General features: G+C 41.2%; 1 protein-coding gene across 1 annotated transcript in view; it reads right to left on the bottom strand.

The window, feature by feature from the left end:
• Positions 1-5767: 5767 nt before the first annotated feature.
• The window catches only part of SNCAIP (synuclein alpha interacting protein), a 136739-nt gene continuing 121069 nt past the window's right edge, over positions 5768-21437 (bottom strand). Inside the window, exons 9-12 of the mRNA XM_080920523.1 lie at positions 15714-15806; positions 14142-15201; positions 12885-12955; positions 5768-6224 (exon numbers count right to left, since the gene is read on the bottom strand). Coding sequence (XP_080776649.1) covers positions 6140-6224; positions 12885-12955; positions 14142-15201; positions 15714-15806 — 1309 coding nt within the window. The 3' untranslated portion in view covers positions 5768-6139. The remainder of the gene's footprint in view (positions 6225-12884; positions 12956-14141; positions 15202-15713; positions 15807-21437) is intronic.

Below are 21437 nucleotides of genomic sequence, written 5' to 3'. Positions count from 1 at the left end.
AAGGAAGTGTGTTATTGTGGGGATGGGTAATGAGACCCTCCTCCTAACCACACTAGGGCCAGTCTTCTCCTGGTAACCTTCAGATAAAGATGCAGAACTCTCAGCTCCTCCTACACCATGCTGGCATGGACGCTGCCATACTTCCGCCTTGATGATAATGGATTGAACCTCTGAACCTGTAAGCCAGCCCCAGTTAAATGTTGTTTTTTTAAGAGTTGTCTTGGTCATGGTGTTTGTGTAAAACCCTAACCAAGACAGCCAGTATTTACTTAATTAAATCTCTTCAATGAATCAGGGTAATATTCAGAGCTTGTACTCCAAATTCAATTATCTAAGTGACTTTTTACTCTATTTTAGCCTTTCTGTTTCTCCCTCTTTCTTTTTATTACTTTCATCTTCTTTTCCTCCTTCTCCCCCCTCTTCCTCTTCCTTTTCTTCTCCCCCCCTTCTTCTTCATGGAAACATTTGTTTTCAGAGCTAAAGAGGTTTCGTTGTGCCTGGGAAGAAAGAATTACATACAAGGAACAAAATATGAGGCCAGGTAAGCTGCTTCTCAGCAAAATAGTCTACAGCCACTTGTTATAAATTTCATGTTCCTCTCTCATTGATCAGTGTGAACCACATGTTTAAAGAGTAGTTGGAACTCTGATCTAACTTTCATGATCTCAGACTGATGCTAACTTCTGCTTCTGTTTTATTTGAGCACCTACTTCATAGTGTTAGCTTAATCACTGCACTGAATTCATAATCATGTAGAATTGCTTATCAGACACGTTTGACAAGAAGAGAACGTCTTATTTTCCACCACAAATCTGCACATCTCTGCTCCCTGGAATTCCTTTGTTGACCCAGTCAATTATCATGTAAGGGTAGATGTTGGTTGTCATTTAGCCTCTGGAAGTGTTTATCAAAGGTCAGCTCACAGAAGCTGATAGAATTGTTGTCCGTGGGAATTAGGTTCCATCTTGAGTGGTAGCCGAACTTGGCAGTGTCATTTCCATGGCATTGTTTTTACAGATACAAAAGCAGACAGGATTGAGGGGTCAAGAGTAGTGTTCTATAGTATCAGAAAACATCTCAGGTCAGGCAATGTGTGACTTGGTCAGATCGCTTGTAAAGAGGTTCTGAGTGGTCATTGTTTTTAAGCTCTGAAGGTAAAGTCTAAGTTACAATGAAGATCACAGAACAATATTGGTTCTAGGACCACGGAACATCCACAGAGGAAAGCCACATGCACAAAATGGGACTAGTACAAGAGAAAGATATGCATTCTAGGTAGCACAAATGGAGAAACTGAGCTACTAAATACTAAGTCCCACTGTAATCTCAAAACCATACCAGGAGCCCCAGATGCCAGAAACAAAGCTGTAGGGTTTGGTGTTTTCCCCACTGGATTTTGGTCTTGATTTAGTTTAATCATTCTTTTCTATGATGTAATTCTTCCATTTTAATGTGGGAATGATTGCTATGTCATATGTTGAAGTTAAACAACTTGTTTTTAATTTTTTAAACATATATATTCTCAATCCCATGTTTTAGAGATTGCTTTTATTTTCAGATAAGAAAAGAACTTTGAATCTTGACACTGTTAGAATGGCTAAATAGTATGGGAGCTTTTAAAGTTTGGTTAGAGATTGCAATAAGACTAAAATTAAAATTTAAAGTGACGTGCTTGAATGTCAAATTGATAAGGGTTAGGTTATTGTGATTAATCACAGTTGTTGCCTTGATGGAATATAGAATCACCTGGGATACAAACTCCTGAGTATGTCTCTGAGGGATTATCTTAATTTGGTTAATTAGTATGGGAAGATTTGTCTACTGTTGGTGACATAATTCCCAGAGCTATGATCCTGGGCTGTGTAAACGAAGTTGGCTGAACACTAAGATTGACTGCTGTTTGCTTCCTGAGTGGGGATACAATGTATCCGATACACAATATATAATATAAAATGTACAATATTCAGTATATACAAAACAAATGTCTTCAGGCTTCTCCTGTCTTAATTTCCCTGCTCTGATGAACCACACTTCAGGCTGTGAGAAAAGTTTCTTTCATCAGGGTTTTTACCTCAGAAACAAGAAATAAAAAAATATAGGACTTCAAAATCTTGTGAACAGAGGATCGAGAATAATGAAGCAAACAAACAAAAAATAGAGGGTGATGATCATAAAGTGAATTGTAGGGGAGGACAGAAAGAAAAAGAAGTTAGAGAAGGAGAGAAAAGGAAAGGAGGGCAAGGAAGAGCCAGAAGAACAAAATAAGAAGAAAAGAGAGATGGATTTATGATATGCAAAGTAATCATCAGTATCCATTAACCAAGATCTGTAAGTCGATGCACACATTTCTGTTAAGATTAATACATATTTATGGAAGACAAGAATCAATTCCTTGTAATGTCACAGAAAGCTATGCCATAGTTAATGGGGGTAGGAGTGTAGAGGTGTCGTAAAAGTGAAACATCTGAAGAGGAGAGTCCGGGGCAGCGACAGGATACAGTTCATTTCATGCGGAAACAGCACAGTCTGTTGCAATGAATTCCTTATTCTCACTTGGCCTTATCAGTGTAAGCGAAGCCCACAGGAAGACATAGGGGAAAAAAAGCATTTAACCCATTGTATCAGAAAGGTTCTGAGGGATGACAGACATGTACCACTTGCTTGAGATTTTACAGTGAGGGAAAAGAATTCTTAAAATATTGGGGTGGGGTGTATCTGGGTGGTAGAGCTCGTACCCAGCATATCTCTGAGTTCTATTCAATCTCATACACACACACACACACACACACACACACACACGAGAGACAGAGACAGAGACAGAGAGAGTGAGAGAGAGACAGAGAGACAGAGAGAGCGAGAGAGAGAGAGAGAGAGAGAGAGAGAGAGAGAGAGAATTACTTGAAGATAGTCTAGAGAGCTTCATTCCCACTTCCAAGCCCCTGATAAACACCTAGAACATTCTCATTAGGAGTGAAGTCTTGACACTATTTAACATGAATAAGCAACAGGAACTCAATCTGTTGAGTGAGGAGAGACTTAGTGTCCCGTTATTGTTCTTGAGAAACATTTTTAATTTGATGTCTTGAACTTTGGCAATACAGGTCCCTTTGGGGACATAAAAGCAGCCAGTCTTTACAAGATGCTGACAGATGTTGTGATTGTTTTTTTACTGTGGAGCCAAGTTTCCTACTCTGCTGCATACCATTAGGCATGCTGATAGAGCTTTGCTCATTTTACTAGCCCAATGGGAAGGGGAACTGGGGACAGGAGCCCCAAAGGTTTGCTTACTAAAAGGAGGCACACTCTTTTCTCTAACATGCAAGTGTATCTCAGTTCCTAGAGAAAAAAAATGTCTTTGTTCTCAATTTTTGTATGTTGATTTTCATTTTTTTATGTTGCACAAAACTGTTCGTGGAAAGAAGAAGTACTAGTTTTAAGCACTTCCAGTTTATCATTTTCTAAGGAACTTGGGCTGTAAAGACATGCCCCTGTATGATTTTAGGACCAGCATTTTTAGTGACCAGCAACACTGCCATGAATTAGGGGATGTGTGTTCCAGGCTAGCTTATAGGAATCCGCTCAACCTTCCTGTTCTCCCCCCCCCCCCCCCGCCACCTTCTGTGCGCAGTGCTGTGGGATGTAAATGTCACCTCTGCACAGTTGGATTGCAGAGTTGTCTGGGTCAAAAATTCATTCATTCATTGAGACTCCTGACATCCTCTTTGCTATGTTTTGCCTGGATGTATGTCTGGTGCCTGCCGAGTTCAGAAGAGGGCATCGCGTCTATGGCCTGCAGTTATAGAGGTTATGAGCCACTGCAAACCAAACTCTTGTTCTCTGTAAAACAGCATTTTTTTAAAAGTAAGCTAAATTAAAAAAAAATTTACTTAACATCCCCCACTCTGCCCCCCTCCTGTCAGCCCCCCCCCAACAATCTTTTTCTTCTCCTCCCTTTTCCTCTGAGCAGGTCGTGGTCCCTGGGTATCTTCCCACTCAGGCACTTCAAGTCTCTGCAAGGTTAGTTACTACTCTCTCACTGAGACCAGACAAGGCATCCCAGCTAGAAAAACATGTCCCATGTACAGGCAACAGCTTCTGGGATGACCCCGCAGATCATCCACTACATTTGTGTGGGGAGGCCTAGGTCTATCTAGTTTGTGTATGTTCTATGGTTGGTGGTTCAGTCTCTGAAAGCTTCAAAGTCAAGATTAGTTGGCTCTGTTGGTCTTCCTGTGGAGTTCCTATCCACTTTGGAGCCCATAATCCTTCCTCCTATTCTTCCATAGAGTCCCCAAGCTCCATCCATTGTTTGGCTGTGGGTGTCTGCATCTGTCTGAGTCAGCTGTTGGGTGGAACCTCTCAGAGGACAACATGCTTCTGTTTGTAAGCATAACGATGTATCGTTGATAGTGTCAGGGATTGGTGCTTACCCATGGGATGGGTCTCAAGTTGGGTCAGTTATTGGTTGCATACAACAGGGCGGAAGCATACACACAGGGCAGAGGTGGAGATGTCCCCAAACCAGCCCCAGGGCATCTTCTCACAATATAAGGCAGCATGAAAAATGGCGCCAGTCTGTACAGTATCAGCCATCTGCAGGGATGACACACCGAGCACACCAAAATGTACAGATGTGTTTGTTGCATTGTAAACAGGAAGGAACCTTCTTTAGGGCTGTGTGTATAGGTTCTTATCATTTCCCTGATTTCTCAAGAAGGCAATGTTGCTTGGCCAAGACCAAAGAGTTGTCCATAGCTTTGTCCCAGGAGGTGAGCATTGTGGTGCGGAGCATGGCCAGCTTTTACCAATGCCTCTCTGGTATCAACTAATGGTATACCCTTTGGGCACAGAGCTTAAGTGTCCCCAAAGTGGTATTTCTAACCTATAAATGGGAATAGTGATATCATCATGTCATAGCTAGCTCATCATAAAAGATCCTCAAATATTAGCCCCTTCTATAACACATCGTATCTCATTAAGCCAAGCTGACTCCCATTTGCAAGATAACTTTCAGATTCAGACATTTGGCATGCTCTGTGCACCAGGACACACAATGGCCTGCATTAGGTGGCAGGAACATTTTCAGGAGTCGCTACAGTATTTTGTGCACTTACTCTCGTGGTAAGAATACATTCTGTTCTTAACAACCTGACCATCTCTCATAGGCCACGTCAACACTTTGAAAATGAAATGCTTGTAGTTTCATCACAAATGTATTTTTTTTCCATGAAAAGATGAACCTTCTTGTAAGTTATTGCTCATAGGGATTAAAAGAGCTTGTCAACAATAAGATTGCTATGAACATAGGCTCCACACCGTCTCCCACAGGGATTAGACAAGCCTCATGATGTGTTGAAGGCAGAAGAGAGTGACCCAAGAAAGCCTTAAACCTTTAGTTGTCATTTGTGTTTGTCCATGTCAACACCAAGTTCTGAAAAGGCAGAAGGACCGCTTGCTTTGCATACTTGTCTAATCTTCCTGGGCCCAATGACATCTAGAATGTTTTATTTGTCCCCTCCCCATGGGAAACCAGCTAAACAGCCCAGCTGGCTCTGGCTATCAAGTATCAGCAATCAAAATACTTTCAAAGCCTTTTAGAAATCAGCACATCACAGATTTATTAGAAAGTAGATGCCTCATGCCCAGAGTTGGCTGTTAAAAAATGTTTAATTTTCTTTAATAAAAAAGTAGAAATGACAGAAAAATGCACTGGACAGAAAATCAAACCAATGACCTGGCCTCAGTGAGCTGAGCCACCGCTGCCCTTGTTAAGAAGAAAGCGAATATCGATCAACATTAGCAAATCCTCATGCAATTCACAAAACACTAGTAAAATCAGGTGCTAGTGAATGTGCTTTGAGAAGTTTGAATCAACCAAATGTCCAATGCTTCAATGCATACATTGCCCGATCATGTTTTCAAATAACATATTTAAAAAACAAACAAACAAACAAGTTCTATATACAGATATGGTCCAAAAATGTCTCTTATAGCAAGTCTCATATTATAAATTTAAGGCATCCAGATACTCTGCTCAGCTGGTGAGGTGCTGTTCTCATGGTCTGATTGCCACAGTGGATAGTCCATTAAATTCCAATGGTGGCCGGAGGGCATGTGTAAGACTCCTGCTAGGAGTAATTTATAAGAAGAGTTCCTTTGGCTCTGGCTCAGCAATGTGCTTCATGTTGTAGGTTTTCTTCGTGTTTCTTTTGATGTCATTATGCCTAAGCAGAAGAGAAACCACAGGCCAAAATTAGATAAAAACTATGGTCAAGTTACAAGGCTATGCAGCTAAAGTGCTCACCCAAAATGGAAATCATCCCCAAACCATACTGAGGAGCATTTTATTCCAGGAGGCAAACTATTTGCTTTTCATATAAACCACTGGTTAAATGTAATGAAAGCAGTCATCACATAAAAAAAATGCACACTTAGTGAACACATTCGAATATGGCTCCAGAAGCGATTTCTCCACCATATTGATTGGAATCCAGGTGCTCTGTAGCCAAGGGAATTTTGTCAGGGAGAACCATGGTAGGAAGTAAAGCATTGTTGGTTGAATGAAAGCAAGAGGTTTTTGTCTTTAAATAATTTATAAGGAATTATTGGTGACATCTTGGATTCTTTGGGAAGTTGGAGCCTTGAGAGTTTGCAGAGAATGCTTTCAGACATGATTGCTAAGTGACATGTTGGAAGACTACAAATGGGTGAAGGTACAGAAACCAGAAAGCTCAGGCACACGAGAGCTGTTTCCCCTCAATACTGTCTACCAGGTCTGTGGAAGAAGAGGACAAAGGAACAGATGTTCTTTTTATAAGTGGATTTTTCTCTGGATAAGATACATATTCTTTTTCTTGAGCTGTTAAATGTATACCATTCAAAAGTTTCTGGAGAGGAGCTAGCCTTTGTTAGAGAGCAAGCCTGTTCTTAGCAAGAACTGCTAAGTTCTAACTGTTGGTACAGAACATACACTCAAATGCTTTTCTGGTAATGATGCTAACAGTTGGATGCAGGACAAGCCCAAATGCGGCTTTATGACCTCAAAACCACACTTGCTTACTGCTATGACTTGGACTTGGTTGGAGCGCGTCCTCTAAGGGCTTATTGTGTAAATTTCAAGAAACTATGTAACTTAGGGGAAGAGATCTTCAAATCCCTGTGACTGAGTCTTTGTGGCTTTATAAGAAGAAGTATTCTGGGGATATAGTTCAGTGTTAGAGTGTTTGGCTAGAATGCATAAAGTCCTATATTGAATATCTAATACTCAGGGGAAAAAAAAGGATCGAGAGAGAAGTGTGGAGGGAGGGAGAGGCTAAAAATGGACTTACTGTTAATATGAACTCTTGAGCCACACTGATCACATTCAAATGCTAGCTCTACAGTTTATAACCATCATTACCGTATAATCTTGGGCAAGATACATAATCATCTATGTCCTTTTCCAGTGTGCAAAATATGGATAATAATAGTATCCGCCGTATATATCACTGTGAAGATGGAAAGAGCAAAGACGCGTAAAGCGTCTGGAATATCGCTGGGCTATTTTAAGTGCACTCATTATTTTTGTCATCTGTGGTGGCGTGCCAGCCGTTGATAGGGATAATATCTGAAACTGACAATTTCTATAAACATGGCATTTAAAAATACCGAATACTGAAGAAAATATGACAGAAAAGGGCATGGTAGATTCAGAAGAATATGAATAGTGAAAAGATGGGGCCCTGGAGGAGATGCCAGGCTTTTATTAATTAATTTTGTTCTTTGGCAATTTTACGCATGTATATGATATATTCTGACCCTCCCTCCATTCTCTCCTCTCCTCCTCTCCCCTTTCTATAGGTGCTACCTCTCATCTCTTCCTCTCTACCGGTTTCTTTCTGAGATTCATTACCTTTTGTTTTGTTTTCTGACCCATTTAGTTTAGCCAAGACCACTGGTGTGGGCGTTGAATTGGAGCGACCAACTGAAGCCTGTGCTAACCTAATGGTTACCCATCTAAAGGCAGAGAATCTTCCTCTTCAATCCATCAGCAGCAAATGGCTCAGTAGCAAAGGGTGGGGGTCCCCTCAGCCCCTTTCCCATATATCCCTGACTGTTGAACAGCCAGCTTTTGTTTTGCAATTGTTACTCATATGTATTCGTATAATCTTGATGGAAATTCAATTAAAATAAATAAGCTAAAAGGCTTCATTCTTGCTTAAAGATAGCATGGTTCACACTTTTTGAAAGGGCATTTTTACTTTGGTAGAATGGAAAGTTGTTTTTTATCATCCTCAGAAACCTAGTTTGATTACAGAAAGCTAAGTCCAAACCAAGGGAACTGTTAATTTGAGACATTTAATACGATAATAAATCAGCCTTCCCTGAATCCTTCAATTACTCAACCTTCAACTGCCGGAATTCAAGAGAACAAAAGTGGGTAATTCTGGCACAAATGATTCAGATAATTGTTGTGCCCCAACTTTACTTTTGGAAATGAAATCACATTCTGAGTGACCAAAATTAAAAAGGAGAAATGCATGATGTATAAATAACTGGTTTTCAAGTCATCAAGTGTGCTGAGTCATCCAGGCTTCATTTCCACAGCACGTGGCTGTCCCACAGCAGCAGCGGACCATGGCTCGCAGCCTGCCACTGATTCCCCCTGCTAACCAAAGGAAGAGGCCAAGAAGCGTGCTCTCTTATGGTTTTACTTATCTATATGCTTTATCTACTAAAAGATAGAATCCTGTCTCAAAATTAAATGTGCACTTTATTACTCAAATTGATACATACTGAAGAAGGGAGATAGGAGACTGAAATGTACCCATAGAGCATAACCTCCCCAGGTCCTCAGGATAATACACACAAGGTTTGCTTTCCCTGTTTCTTCCTTCTTTCCCTCCGTTAGACTCCTTTTCTTTCCAAATATGAAGCCCTTTCCATATGCCAGGCGCCATGCTAGACATTGGGAGTACACAAGTGCTCTCAGGAAGCTCTGGCAATAGTTTTTATTTCTATCCTCCTTTGAATCCCATCATTATCACCTGGCCGAGTTCAGAAACCACGCCTCACTCTGGTAAAAGATGTGTTGTCTGTGTGGGGGATTGCACATGTGGATACCTGTTCATATAAGTACAATTGTGTGTATGTGTGTGTGTGTGCAGGTATACACGCACACATGTACACATGTGTTTGGAGGACAAAGGATATGATCAGATGCTGTCCCTCAGGAGTTATCTAACTTCTTTTCTGAGCCTGGGTATCTTGCTGGTTTGGAATTCACTGATGTTTGGTTGTCTAGTTGGCCATAGAACACCATGAGTCAGCCTGTTTCTGCTGACTCGGCACTGGAAGTACAAGCCCACACCACTACAACTAATATTTTCATGTGTGTTCTGGGTTCAAGTCTTCATATCTGCCTAGCAAAAACTTTACTGGTCCATTGATTTCCCCAGCTCCCCAATATATGTACTTTCTTGATGAAGATGTTAAAAAAAAGATGTGGTCACCCAGGGGTGTGGCTCAGACAAGGTTATACCTGTGCTGATTTCAGCCCACAGACACATCTCTATAATCTAGCCGTTGGAGAGTTTGGGGTAGGCTCTATTCTCATAATATACAAAGATGCCCCTAATGATGGCAGACTTGTGATCTGACTATGACACATATCTTCTTTGGACTTGCTTCACAACTGTACTTTCAGGAGTGAGGAAAACAGAGTTGGGGGTGGGAGAGAGCTGCTCGTCTTAGGATTTCTATTATTAAATTGGGCTGAGCCTGCTAATGAATATGTCTTGGTGGGGTAGTTTTAGTTTCTAAGGAAGAGTTCTCCTTTCTCTGCTCTATAAGAAGCAGTAAACCATTGGAGAGTGACATCAGTCCCTTCCCTATGCCCAAAATATCATTCTCTTTGAAGTAGCATTGGACACCTTGAAAATCTATGCAAAATACTTGACATTAGCTACTGGCCTTGTAAATATAATTCTTAAGGCGGCTAATTCATAGGTAATAAAGGAGTCCTCCTATGCTGGTGCTAGGACTGGGGTCTAAGCTTTCAAGAAAGAGTGTCACAGGCTTAGAGAGGGTGTTGTTCGAGGTAGCCATATTGTTGAACACTACGCCAGCAGTTCCAAACTGGAAATGGATGCTTCATCTATTTTAAGACCAGTGATAGTACACATTCCTTTGGTGTTGTAAAATCTCAGTCAACTTATCCTCTTGGGAAAAAAAAAAGATAAATCTGTGTTCTATAAATCAAGTCACTATGTGGAGTTGAGATGCCGAGAAGGTTTTTTCAAAGCAATAAGGTTGGATTTAACTTTAAGGGACATTGAAAAGAAATTCAAGACTCTTACTATAACCCTGTAATAAATTTAGAAAACTAAGTAGTCATCAGAACTCTGGGACAGAACTGAATGACATTCTTTAAAATGCTGCATTTATTGATTCTACTTTTCTTTTACCAATAAAAACATTTTTAAAAATTCTTAGATGGGGCTGGAGAGATGACTCACTGACTGCTCTTCCAGAGGTCCCGAGTTCAATTCCCAGCAACCACATGGTGGCTCACAATCATCTGTAATGGAACCCAAGGCCCTCTTCTGGTGTGTCTGAAGAGCTACAGTGTACTCATGTACATAAACTAAATAATTCTTTTAAAAACTTCTTAGAAACTAGGCTGTGATTTCAGAATCCTGGAGCTGACACCACACCCATATCTGCTGACAAGGGGAGTCGGTAGCCGGGAGCTGTCAACATTTCCACTCAAAGTCTAGGCATCCTTCCAATATTTCAAAAAGCCACTTGATGTTCTAGCAAGTTCTTTGATCAAGATCTGAAGTCACGACTGAAAGGTGAACCTCTGCACTCAGCCCCTATAGGTAAATGCTGCAGGCACCGGAGTTAGTTCTGTCTCGTTCACTTGATCATCTCAGTCTAGCCTTGATTCCTCCGAGGAATCTTTATTTCAGGCACGGAGGCATCCTTTGTTTGTCTGTGGAGTGGACCAGGTTTGTGCTATCTGTGATGCAGAGAGAATAAAAATGTATTCACTCCAATGTGGAAAAGAAACAACAAACTAGACTCTCTGTTTTTAATGGACACCCATTCTAAACTAAAGTTGTAATAAAGTATATATTAGGAGATATGGTAATGAGATAAGCTCTGGATGTTAACTCAGTATGTGACTATACATACTGTTTGGATTTTTCTAAGTATGTAGCGTTGAATTCAATCCTTTTCACTACACAAGGCCAGTGAATCTGCTCACTTAATAACTGGGTCTTTAGAAGGACTGTTCCTAAGTACAGTGGAAAGTATTACAGTTGTCTCAGACAACCGAGTGGCCCTCTGACCTCATTTTGTACTCTGAATCTTTGTAATCCTATTCAACTGAAATGCTCAGCTCTGTTCCTTTACCCGTGAAAAGGCAGGGTGAAACATTTCTGGCAGGAAGGATCTGCTGTGACATTAATTATCTTGTTCCCAGTTGCTCTAGGAGGCTGGAAGGCATTTTTCCTTTCTGCTTCGAGAGCGTTTGCCAAGTCTTTGTGCTTCCTTGTCTCAGGCACAAAAGCATACGTTTTCAGGGACGGAGGAGACACATCCAACCTGAGACAGGCACAGGAAAGGGTGCGAGAGTAGGAAACTGGACTGAGATGAAGCAGGGCAGCCGAGGTTCGGAAGGATAGCGAGGGTTTTCCAAGTCACGTTCCCATCTCTAACACTGGCACTGAACAGCTCTGAACAGGAGCCGCTGTTGCTGTCCCTGGATGGCTGGAAGCAGTCCTGACTGCTCTCAGACCACCTGCCAACAGCGGCTCACTAGTGACAATAAGGAATCTAAGACATTCTTCCTTCAATGCTCCCAGTTAATGAGACCCCTGGTGATATCCTGCTAACATGATTAAGATTTGTTTTCCACCCAGACTGAGTATAGAGACACAAGCAGACTGAATCCAATCTAGGGAATGCTTAAAAAAATGATTTTTTTTGGAAATTTTGTATTTTGAACTACAATATGTATGTATAGCACACAAACTCTTTGGAGAATTCTGGAGGAATGCTGAATACCATGCCATGATTTTTAATTGTTTTAAAAGATGTTTTAAAACTAACAGTCTGCTTTTAAAATCGGCTTTGAGGTTTAATGCCTCTCAAATAAACCAGTCAGGAGGAACTGACCACACTAACATTTCCTGTCGCTCTGCCCACTTCCTGCCAGGTCAGGAAACATACTACTCCTCAGAAGGGTTTTGCCCAAGGAAAAATTGTAGTCACTCACCGGTGACAGGGTCTTCTTTCATGTATGAACACAGACCATTCATGTGGACTTGTGAACATTTTCTTTGAGAAAGACACTTATTTTAGCCAGGGCCTTTATCAGAACGGGTCTGGACCAGAAGTGGTTCACAGTGCTAAGCAGAAAAGCTTCCCACGGCTGGGGAATGCTTCTGCGAGGCACGCTCCACTAGTGATCAGTGGAATGATGACAGAAGGCACCTTCAGTTTATCAGTAGTCTGGATACAAAGCCTCAGCTCACAACTGAAGTTCTGATTCCTGAAGGGCAGCTGATTCCTTCTACCCATGACTGAACCTAATTTCTATACTTACTTGGCATCGAGCTCCTTTAAAATGCAACCTGAAGGCCAAAGTCAACTGAGGAACATAGTGAGTTTGCAAACAGAGTAGACTCTCCCAACTGATGCTGGGATAAAGCCCCTCCAGTGGGTACCAGATACCTTCCTAGGACCTCGCTGCTGCCGGAACTCAAGATTCTTCTCCCTTAGTGCTACATCCTATATCCTCTGCTTAAAAAACATCGCAGCCACATCATTTCAAAGCTCATGCAACTCTAAGCAAAGGCATGACAGTGCCGCACATTGTACTCTATGCCACATACCGTGCATAGTCAAGGAGAGGCTCTTCGACCCGCGCATTAGAGGGAAGATGGATACAGCTGCTGTGCATCGCCTAGAGAAGTGCAGTTAAGAATTATCTGACAACATGCAACAAGCTGATCACATGCACAGGTCCCGTCTAACCCAAGGCATGCAGGAGATATTAGAGAAAAGATGCATGGGAAACTGTGGGGATGGTTTTAGTGTTACCAATCATCAAGAGTGGAGTTATTTGCATGAAGTTATTTGGAGGGGGGGAAGGTTTTAATTTTTTAAAGCAAAAAGTCTGGTGTCTTAGCTGGAGTATGCTTTTTTTTTCAAGATAAAACAAATACATGGTAAATTCATGTGTAATAAGGAAGGGGGCAGGTAATTTAAAAATTGGTGATGAGGCTGTTGAAGAGATATTACATAAAACTTGATTCAGGTCACAGCAAGAAATACAGATAGTTCTTATGACTCTGTTGTAATAGGAATGCAAGAAAGAATAAATGATAAGCTTCTGACACTATTAGGTGGCTCAGTAAATGGAATAGTGAATGATCCAATGAATTCCTTCCACAGAGAGCTTTGCACTTTGGCTGCTATACTGTTTTTGATGGCATGACAAATGCAGAGCATGCAGAAATCACTGCCTGAAATGATGCTCCTATCTCTTATTCTTAGAGATGGGTTTCCAAGAACTACTCTTGGAAATGACTACACCAATGTATTCTGCCTTCTCCTGTCCACTGGCAAGCCCTTCAGTCTCTCCAGTATCTAATCAACACTTGTGAGATGTGTGTGCTAACAGGTCATGTGGCAGTCCCTGGGGGATATTCATTTTAAAGGTTATTTGAGTTGAGTAGTTTAGAAGAAATGGGGTTTCTGTTTATGTGCTTTTAAAGTGGGCTTGAGTGCCCAGTCCACAAGGAGAACAAACTCTTCCCGAGACAGAATCAGTGCCAAGAAAGGACTGATTTAATGCTGACCGGTGGTTTCATCTTGTATAAATCCTCTTAGCTTACAACTAATGCCCAAAGCACAAGGAACTGGAATCCTACCTAATCTGTGATTTCATTACCCGATTCTCTGGGCATTCTCCAAAGGAACTGCAAGGGCATGTATTTCAAGCTGGTGTGCTGAATTCATTAAAAATATATGAATTTCTGAATCTTGGGGTGACCTCCCCTCAAGGTGGCACAAGTCAGTAACCCGGGCTTTAACAGTAACACAATCAATTAAAAGTAATACAAACATAGTCTCCAAATAGCACTCACTGCCTTATTCTTTCCTTTGCTAGCAGGGCTCACTGGATTTCCCTTGGCATCCGCTGTCTTCCTTCCAAGTGATGCCAAGGGTAGTGTGCAGGTCTTCAGCTGGCTGGCTGGCTGGTAGTTATTGTTGTTGTTCTGATTACCACTTAAACTCTCCATGATGGATCGGAAGGTTCCAAAAGGCCTTTTCATTTGTTCTCCTGATTCACTGGTCCTCTGGGGGGTCCTGCCCCTATCTTTGTCTTTTTCTCCATTTAGTTCAAGGCTAGTTTGCTCCATTTGCACGACAGGCTCCTCAAAGGTCACTCTGAGTTTTGAGTTTTGGGATGTCCTGCGCTTGGATGATGGAGACTTGAGGGCACTCTTGGGGCTTGTGGCGACTTTCTGGGCAGTAACACTGTCGGGACTGGCCTGAGTGGCTTCGGTGGAAGGCTGGGTTGAAGGAGTCAACCCCAGGCCTGGACAATGGGTGTCTAAGTCTGGCTCACTGCTCTCTGAGGTGGGAGATGGGCTGTGCCCATCCAGGGATTTGGAGACCTTCATACCAAAAGGAAACCTGCGACCTGATGCCAGAGAGTGTTTCTTTATCATCAGGTGTAAGCTTTCTGCGCTGTCCACATTCTCCACACTTTCCACAATGGGCTGTGGCCTGGGCCTGTCGGCTCTTTTCACAGGAGTATTTTTAGGGTCTTCAGAGTTGTTTGAGTCTGTGTCAGATTCACTCAAAGATCTCTGCATCAGCTGCCGCAGTCTGGCTAGCTTCAGTTCCCTCTTCTCTAGAGGTATTTTTTTCGAATTCCTAGAGGATGCCTGAGCATCCTGGAATTCCAATGACAGCTTTTCCTGGGTGCATACGTTCTCTGATATTTCTTTTCCCAATAACTGACGTAGGATTTTATCAGAGTCTTCATCTTTTCCTTTGGTCCTAGCCCTGCTGGAGACTGATAAGCTTCCAAGGACTTGTATTCCCTCCTGGGCTCCCTGTTTGCTTTTGCCTGTAGACTCATCATCTGCATCTAGAATTTTCCACTGGGACTTTCTAGAAGCTGGTGAGGAGGGTGAACTGGAAGGAAGATGAAGGAAATGTAAGATGGTTTCCTAGGGCAATAAATGCAGTAACAAGACCCTGCAATACCTTTGATATGATTAGTGATTTATGGAAAACAATACTAGAATTACCTAATGTTTTCTTCTGAACAATTAACAAAGACTCCATTCTATCAGCTATAGTCGGAGCATAACATGTCCAACACATTATGGCTACAGAATTGGTCTGTTTTATTGTTTATGCGCCACTTTTGTATGAATTTCCTTACTTCTATTTCCAACAATCTAATCATCCTATACATCCTTAAGTGGCACAAGAAAATAGAAAAGCTGGAAACAACCTCAAGTCCCGTGATCCCAGACACAGACGTTTCATCGTGGTATCTTTTAATTCATGTTTGTAGGACAACATATTTTCTGTTGTCATTTTCTTAGAAAACGTTTAATGGGATAAACAGAATACTAGAGGAATATTTAAAGATTTCATAAAATACCCAACAATTCATATAGGAACATGACTGGGGTTACCTGGGTGAAGAAGGGAGGGACTTGCCCTCCAATTTCTGGGCTTCTAGAAGTTGTTGCAGTTGACTCTGCAGTGTGACCCGCTCCACCGTCTGCCTGTAGGAGACAACCAAGGAACACAATGTCTGATTCATGACCACTGGAAGACTAGAGATAGAAGAATCTTTTTGAAAACTCAGCAAATGGCAATCCATTCAGAAGCCTTAAAAATGTTTAGTCTTCATCCCCATGGTTCAGAAAGTTTCCCAAGGAAGCAATAAAAAGTGTTGAAAGAAACAGTTATTGTTCACACTGTGAAGAAATTAATAGCTCATCAATAAGAATGAAGGAATTCAATCATTTCGGCAATGGCAATTATTAAATCACTTACTTGAATACCTATGGACAAACAAAAATTAGCTAATATTTGTGTTTATATTTACTAGTCTTAAATGAAAAAAGAATACTATAAATACTATGTGTAATACATTCTAATTTGTGTGTGTGTGTGTGTGTGTGTGTGTGTGTGTGTGTGTGTGTATGTATGAATGTGCACATGGAGACCAGGAGTTACTGTTGCATGTCTTCCTTAATCACTATGTATCTTAGTTTTTGAGACAGGTTTTTCATTGAACTGGGAGCTTATGGCTCTGCTAGAGTTGCTGGCCAGCAAACTTTAGCGAACCTCCTTGTCTCTGCCTAATAATACCAGGATTATGGGTGCAAGCAGCTAAGTCAGCTATTATTCTAGGAAAAATTTCTCTCCCCTCCATCACCAGGACAGAGATATAGAAGGATGTATTTCAAAATGTTATGAATGATTCATAAACTATTGCATTTATTTTTGAGACAGGGTCTTTCTGTGTAGCCCTAGATGGCTCACTATGTAGACCAGATTGGCCTACTGAGTTCAGCCTGTGTCTGCCTCCTAGTGCTGGGATTAAAGGAATGGGGGCACTTTGCTTAGTGCTGAGGTTGGAGAGGGTGGTTGGGAGAGGAAACACCTTCATGGGGACAATGGAAGGGGGAGTGAGATGCAATTGGGGGAAAGAGATAACATCTGAAATGTAAATGCAAGGAATGTTCAATAAAAAGTGTTACAACAGTTTACTAATTATAAAATATAACTAAATACAACACAAAATAATTACTTGTACTTTAGGCAACCAAGAGTTTCATATTCTCTTACAAAAAGGAAAAATAATACACAGCTAATAGTCCATTTCCTCGGGACATAAGAGTCTGTGTAACAGAATGTACTTTAAAGTTAAGAAAATAGGTTGAATATCACAGCTATAGAAAGAAAAGTCATCTAGGAAATATATATTAATTATTATAAAATTTGAATTAGTTAATCAACTTGGCTCTGTTTTACTCACATATTAATTTTAGAGACAGGGTCTCACTCTGTAGCCTTGTGTGTCCTAGGGCTTACCATTTAGACTGGCCTGGCCTTGAACTCATAGGGCACCTTCTGCCTCAGTTTTTCAAATTCTGGGATAAATGCAAATCAACTCTATTCCACAGGAATGAGAAGCGTTTATTGAATGCAGTATGTAGTAGCGATACAGTTCCCAAGAATGTTTATCCCTGTCAAAATTTCCAGGAGGCATAAATATGTAATTAGCAAAAGGGAAGTGACATGGAGTATGGCTGTTGTAATATGAAGGTTTTACATGAGGCTAGTTTACCCTACTCATATAAGCCTTTCGCAGTGGGAAGAAGGTTAGGCGTATGAGAGGGACTTGACCCTGTTGCTGATGTCAGACATTGAGAAAGGAGATTATGGGCGACAGAATGTAGCTGGGGTGACCTCATCTGTGTGTTGAGCAAGGTTAAACTCATGCTACAACAACAGAGCTGAATAGTTGTTCTGAATAGCTTAATGATCCCAGAGCCTAAAATATGGGTTATCTGGTCTGTTAAGAATGTGCTACATCCTGCTTTAGAAAACTTTGTAATTTTTGTTTTTTATGCTGTTACTTAAGATTGATCTTGGTTCTTAATTTACGTATATGTGTGTGGGCCTGAGTATGTGTGTAGAGGGCATCATGGAGACCAGAAGAGGCATAGGGTGGGTGCTAGGAATCAAACCCAGGTTCTCTACAGAAACAGCAAATGCACTTAGCATCAGAGTCATCTGCCAAGTCCCATGACTAAGTCTGAGTCAGGGAGTTTGGCAGTATAGGTGAGATGAAATAATATTACAGACTTGGCTTGGGGGATGAACTGTTAGAAAAAATGCTGACCACTTCTAAGAAAAACAAAGGTACTAAGAGAAGACACTATTAGGATCTGCCTACATAGACATACACAGGCATAGTTGTTGAGCATATGCACCAATACTATGCAAGAGTGGCAGGCTTCCTCTATTCATGTCTAAGGTACGGTAGCAACTGTAATGCTTACAATGCCTCCATTTAGTTCTATGCCCCAGCTCCTGAGGGCTGTTACTACTTTGATGCTTAGTTTCCTGTTGCTTATAACAAATGATCACAAAATTAGTGACTTAACAGAAGACAAGTTTACTTTCTATTTTTGTAGGTTATGGGTTCAGTGGCCATGTTGCAATGCTAAGATCTAGGTGTTTGCAAGGCACTTCTCTAGGAAACGGGCTATGTGGCTATGTCCCAACCAAACTTCTTACAAAGTTAGTTTAAGCAGGCTTTGCTCAGTTTACTATTTGCTGATGCTGGCTTAATATGAGATTAAGACCTCTGTATACATTCTACTTTGCTTAGTTGGGAATGCATGTCAGGTGTGTGTGTGTGTGTGTGTGTGTGTGTGTGTGTGTGTGTGTGTGTGTGTGTGTGATTTTAAGAGAGCTGCGAGTGATGGCTCTGTGGTTAACAGCATTAACTGCTCTTCCAGAGGACCCAGGTTTGAATCACAGCACCTACACAGTGGCTCATAACCATGTATAACTCCAGTTCCAGGGGATCCAGTGGCTTTTTCTTCAGGCACCAGGCACATACATGGTATAAGGTATGTGCAGATAAAACATCCATACACAGAAAATAAAATAAATGAAACACAGACATTATTGAGAAAGAGGAACTACCCTGGAAACATGAGAAAGCTAGCGGGGTTGTTAGAGGTGCACACTCTAAAGCTATGCCCAAATTCTGAAGAAAAAAAAAATACAGTGAGGAGGCTAAGGCAGTTAGAGGAAGATTTTGTAGTTCACTTTAAAGAGATTTACTAGGTGCCTATCAATCATTATGACACCATTTAAAAAACCCCATTTGACATCAGTTGTGTTGACCGTTGACTGGGATCACCAGAACAATGGGGAACACTCTTACTCTTTAGATTTGAAAGAATCTTCTAAAAGAATCTATCAACCTTGAACACAGAGAGAAAACTTTATCTTTCTGTCAGTGTGCTGGGTTTGCTGTAGGACTATCACAAACTCAGTGGTTTGCACAACAGGAAAAAGCTTAAATGTTTCTATTTTTATTTTATGTGTACTTGCATATGTGCTTTGCAACCTCAGAGGTCGAAAGAGGGTGTCAGATCCCTTGGCATTAGACTTCTAGGTGGTTGTGAACCACATAATGTAGGTGTTGGGATGGCCTTTTGCTAAAGCAACATGTGCTATTAACTACTAAACCATCTCTCCATCCCCAGACAAAAGGAATTTATCAACTCACAGTTTGGGAGGCCTAAGTAGTCTGAGATTAACGTTAGCCATGTTGGTTCCATCTGAGGACATAGTGGTGTTTATCCTGTCCTTTAGGGTCTACTTTTTACTGGAAAATGTTGGTTTCATTGCAGGTTGATAATTCTCCTTGAACACTGCCTTCATGTTTACATGACGTACCCTCTGTATATGGCTGTCTCCATTTTTATAGGGATACTTGACACTGGGTTAGGTCTTACCCTCATGACTGTACTTGGACTCGGTATCTTCTGTGAATATCTGATTTCCAAATAAGGCTACACTGAAGTATTAGGGCTTGGGTTCTTCCTGGTGGAGGCAGAATTCGGTTCCAAATAACTGGGCTTACTAAGAGGGACTGCAGAAGAGCTGAGCTTTGCAGTTTCTATACAATGGCAATGGCTATAACCAGTTGGTAACAGCATTTGAAAAGGAGGAGGAGGACTGACAGGAGGAGATGATGAAGAGGAAGAGGAAGAAGAGGAGGAGGAAGAGGAAGGAGAAAAGAAGGAAGAGTAGGCAGAGGATGATGAGGATGAGGATGAGGAGGAGCAGAAGCAGAAGCAGCAGCAGGAGCCACAGCAGAAGCAGCATCCAAAGCTATCTGGCCCCAGAGCTCACTATGGGCAAAGCTCAGGTGTTTTCCAGCCTTGTACATTATTTCCTACCCAGTCTCCGTCTGTTACTAACGTCCCACAGCCTAAAACACACAGAGCTCTGAGGCTTTATCTAGGATCTCTCCGTATACACTTCTGGGTTTTCTCACTCCACTGTAGTACATAATACATGAACTATCAGTGAACACAGGATCCCTTTACATATATGTCCTGGCCTAACAATGTTTGTCCATTGCACTTGGATTATAAGACAACCCAACGACTGTTGTTTGTCAGGGTATATGGACTTCTTATCCTGGAAAAGCTAACAGAGTGGTCAGGAACTTGAATTTGCAAAGTTCCTTAATAAAACAGAAACAGAGCCATTTAGTTTATGAAAAAAAAATCAGAGTCAGGTATAAAAGCTGAGATTTAAAGAAGCCTATTTCTCTGGGTGTGAAACTTCAGGACAAATATTCTGTCAGATGATTGTAAAGCTCCTCTTTTTGGATATGTCCATTCATCACTGGAGGGAGTAGAAGATGCTGTGGCATTTTTGGTGAAGCATTGAGTAACATCTGCTTACACCCCCAAGATTTTAGGATTGAACCCAGGGTCTCTAAATGTCAGGCAACTCCTTTACCATTGAGTTATGGTCCCAGCCCTCTATTTATACTTTTGAAATGCATGCTTTCTAGTCTAGCTATTTTCTATTCAGAATAGCTATGAAAGAACATAAAGACTTACGTAAGAGTCTGTACACTGTGGAAAATAACTTAGAGAGTTATTAGGTTACTAATTTAATGTACAGTCTTTCTTCAACTACAATCAGCTACAGTGAGACCTTGAAGTCTGTCCAGCTCACCTGTCATGGAGCTTTGTTTAACTGGGAAACAGATTCTTGGAGGTAATCTTTTATATTTTAGGTTTACACTTTTTATTTTCTAACTATAATTTTAACTCATCAGATTACTTTAGATGCCAGCAACATGAGCATCTAAAGAGCAGCTTGTATCTCTGAGGAAGAGACAGCATATACAGAGACAAGGGAATGTCTGAGCTCAGGGAAGACACAGAGAGTCCAAGGCTACATCAAAATGACTCATATCTGCAGCCAATTAAGGTCTGTCATCCATCCTGCCCCTGACCCCAAGTGAGAGGTATAGAGGATACATTTTCCCCTCACTGAAGTCTGTTGGAAGCTTGAAGAGATGGTTTAGTGGTTAGAGGCTTTGGCTGCTCTTCTAGAGCAGTGCTGCTCAGTACCCAGAGGTGGCTTACAACTGTCTAACACTCTTCTGGCCCGTGTAAGTCACACAAACACACACACATACACACACACACACACACACACACACACACACACACACACAGTACACAGACAAATATGCAGGATAAAACATAAAATAAAAACAACTTTTTCAAAACTAGAATAGATGTATCACTCACTATACTAATATTGTATTGTACTATATTGTTCTATAGTACACT

The sequence above is a fragment of the Micromys minutus genome (genome assembly GCF_963924665.1).
Source record: "Micromys minutus genome assembly, chromosome: 8".
In the NCBI taxonomy this organism is placed as follows: domain Eukaryota; kingdom Metazoa; phylum Chordata; class Mammalia; order Rodentia; family Muridae; genus Micromys; species Micromys minutus.
The sequence above is the reverse complement of the archived record's forward strand: the minus strand, read 5'-3'. Positions and strand labels throughout refer to the sequence as shown.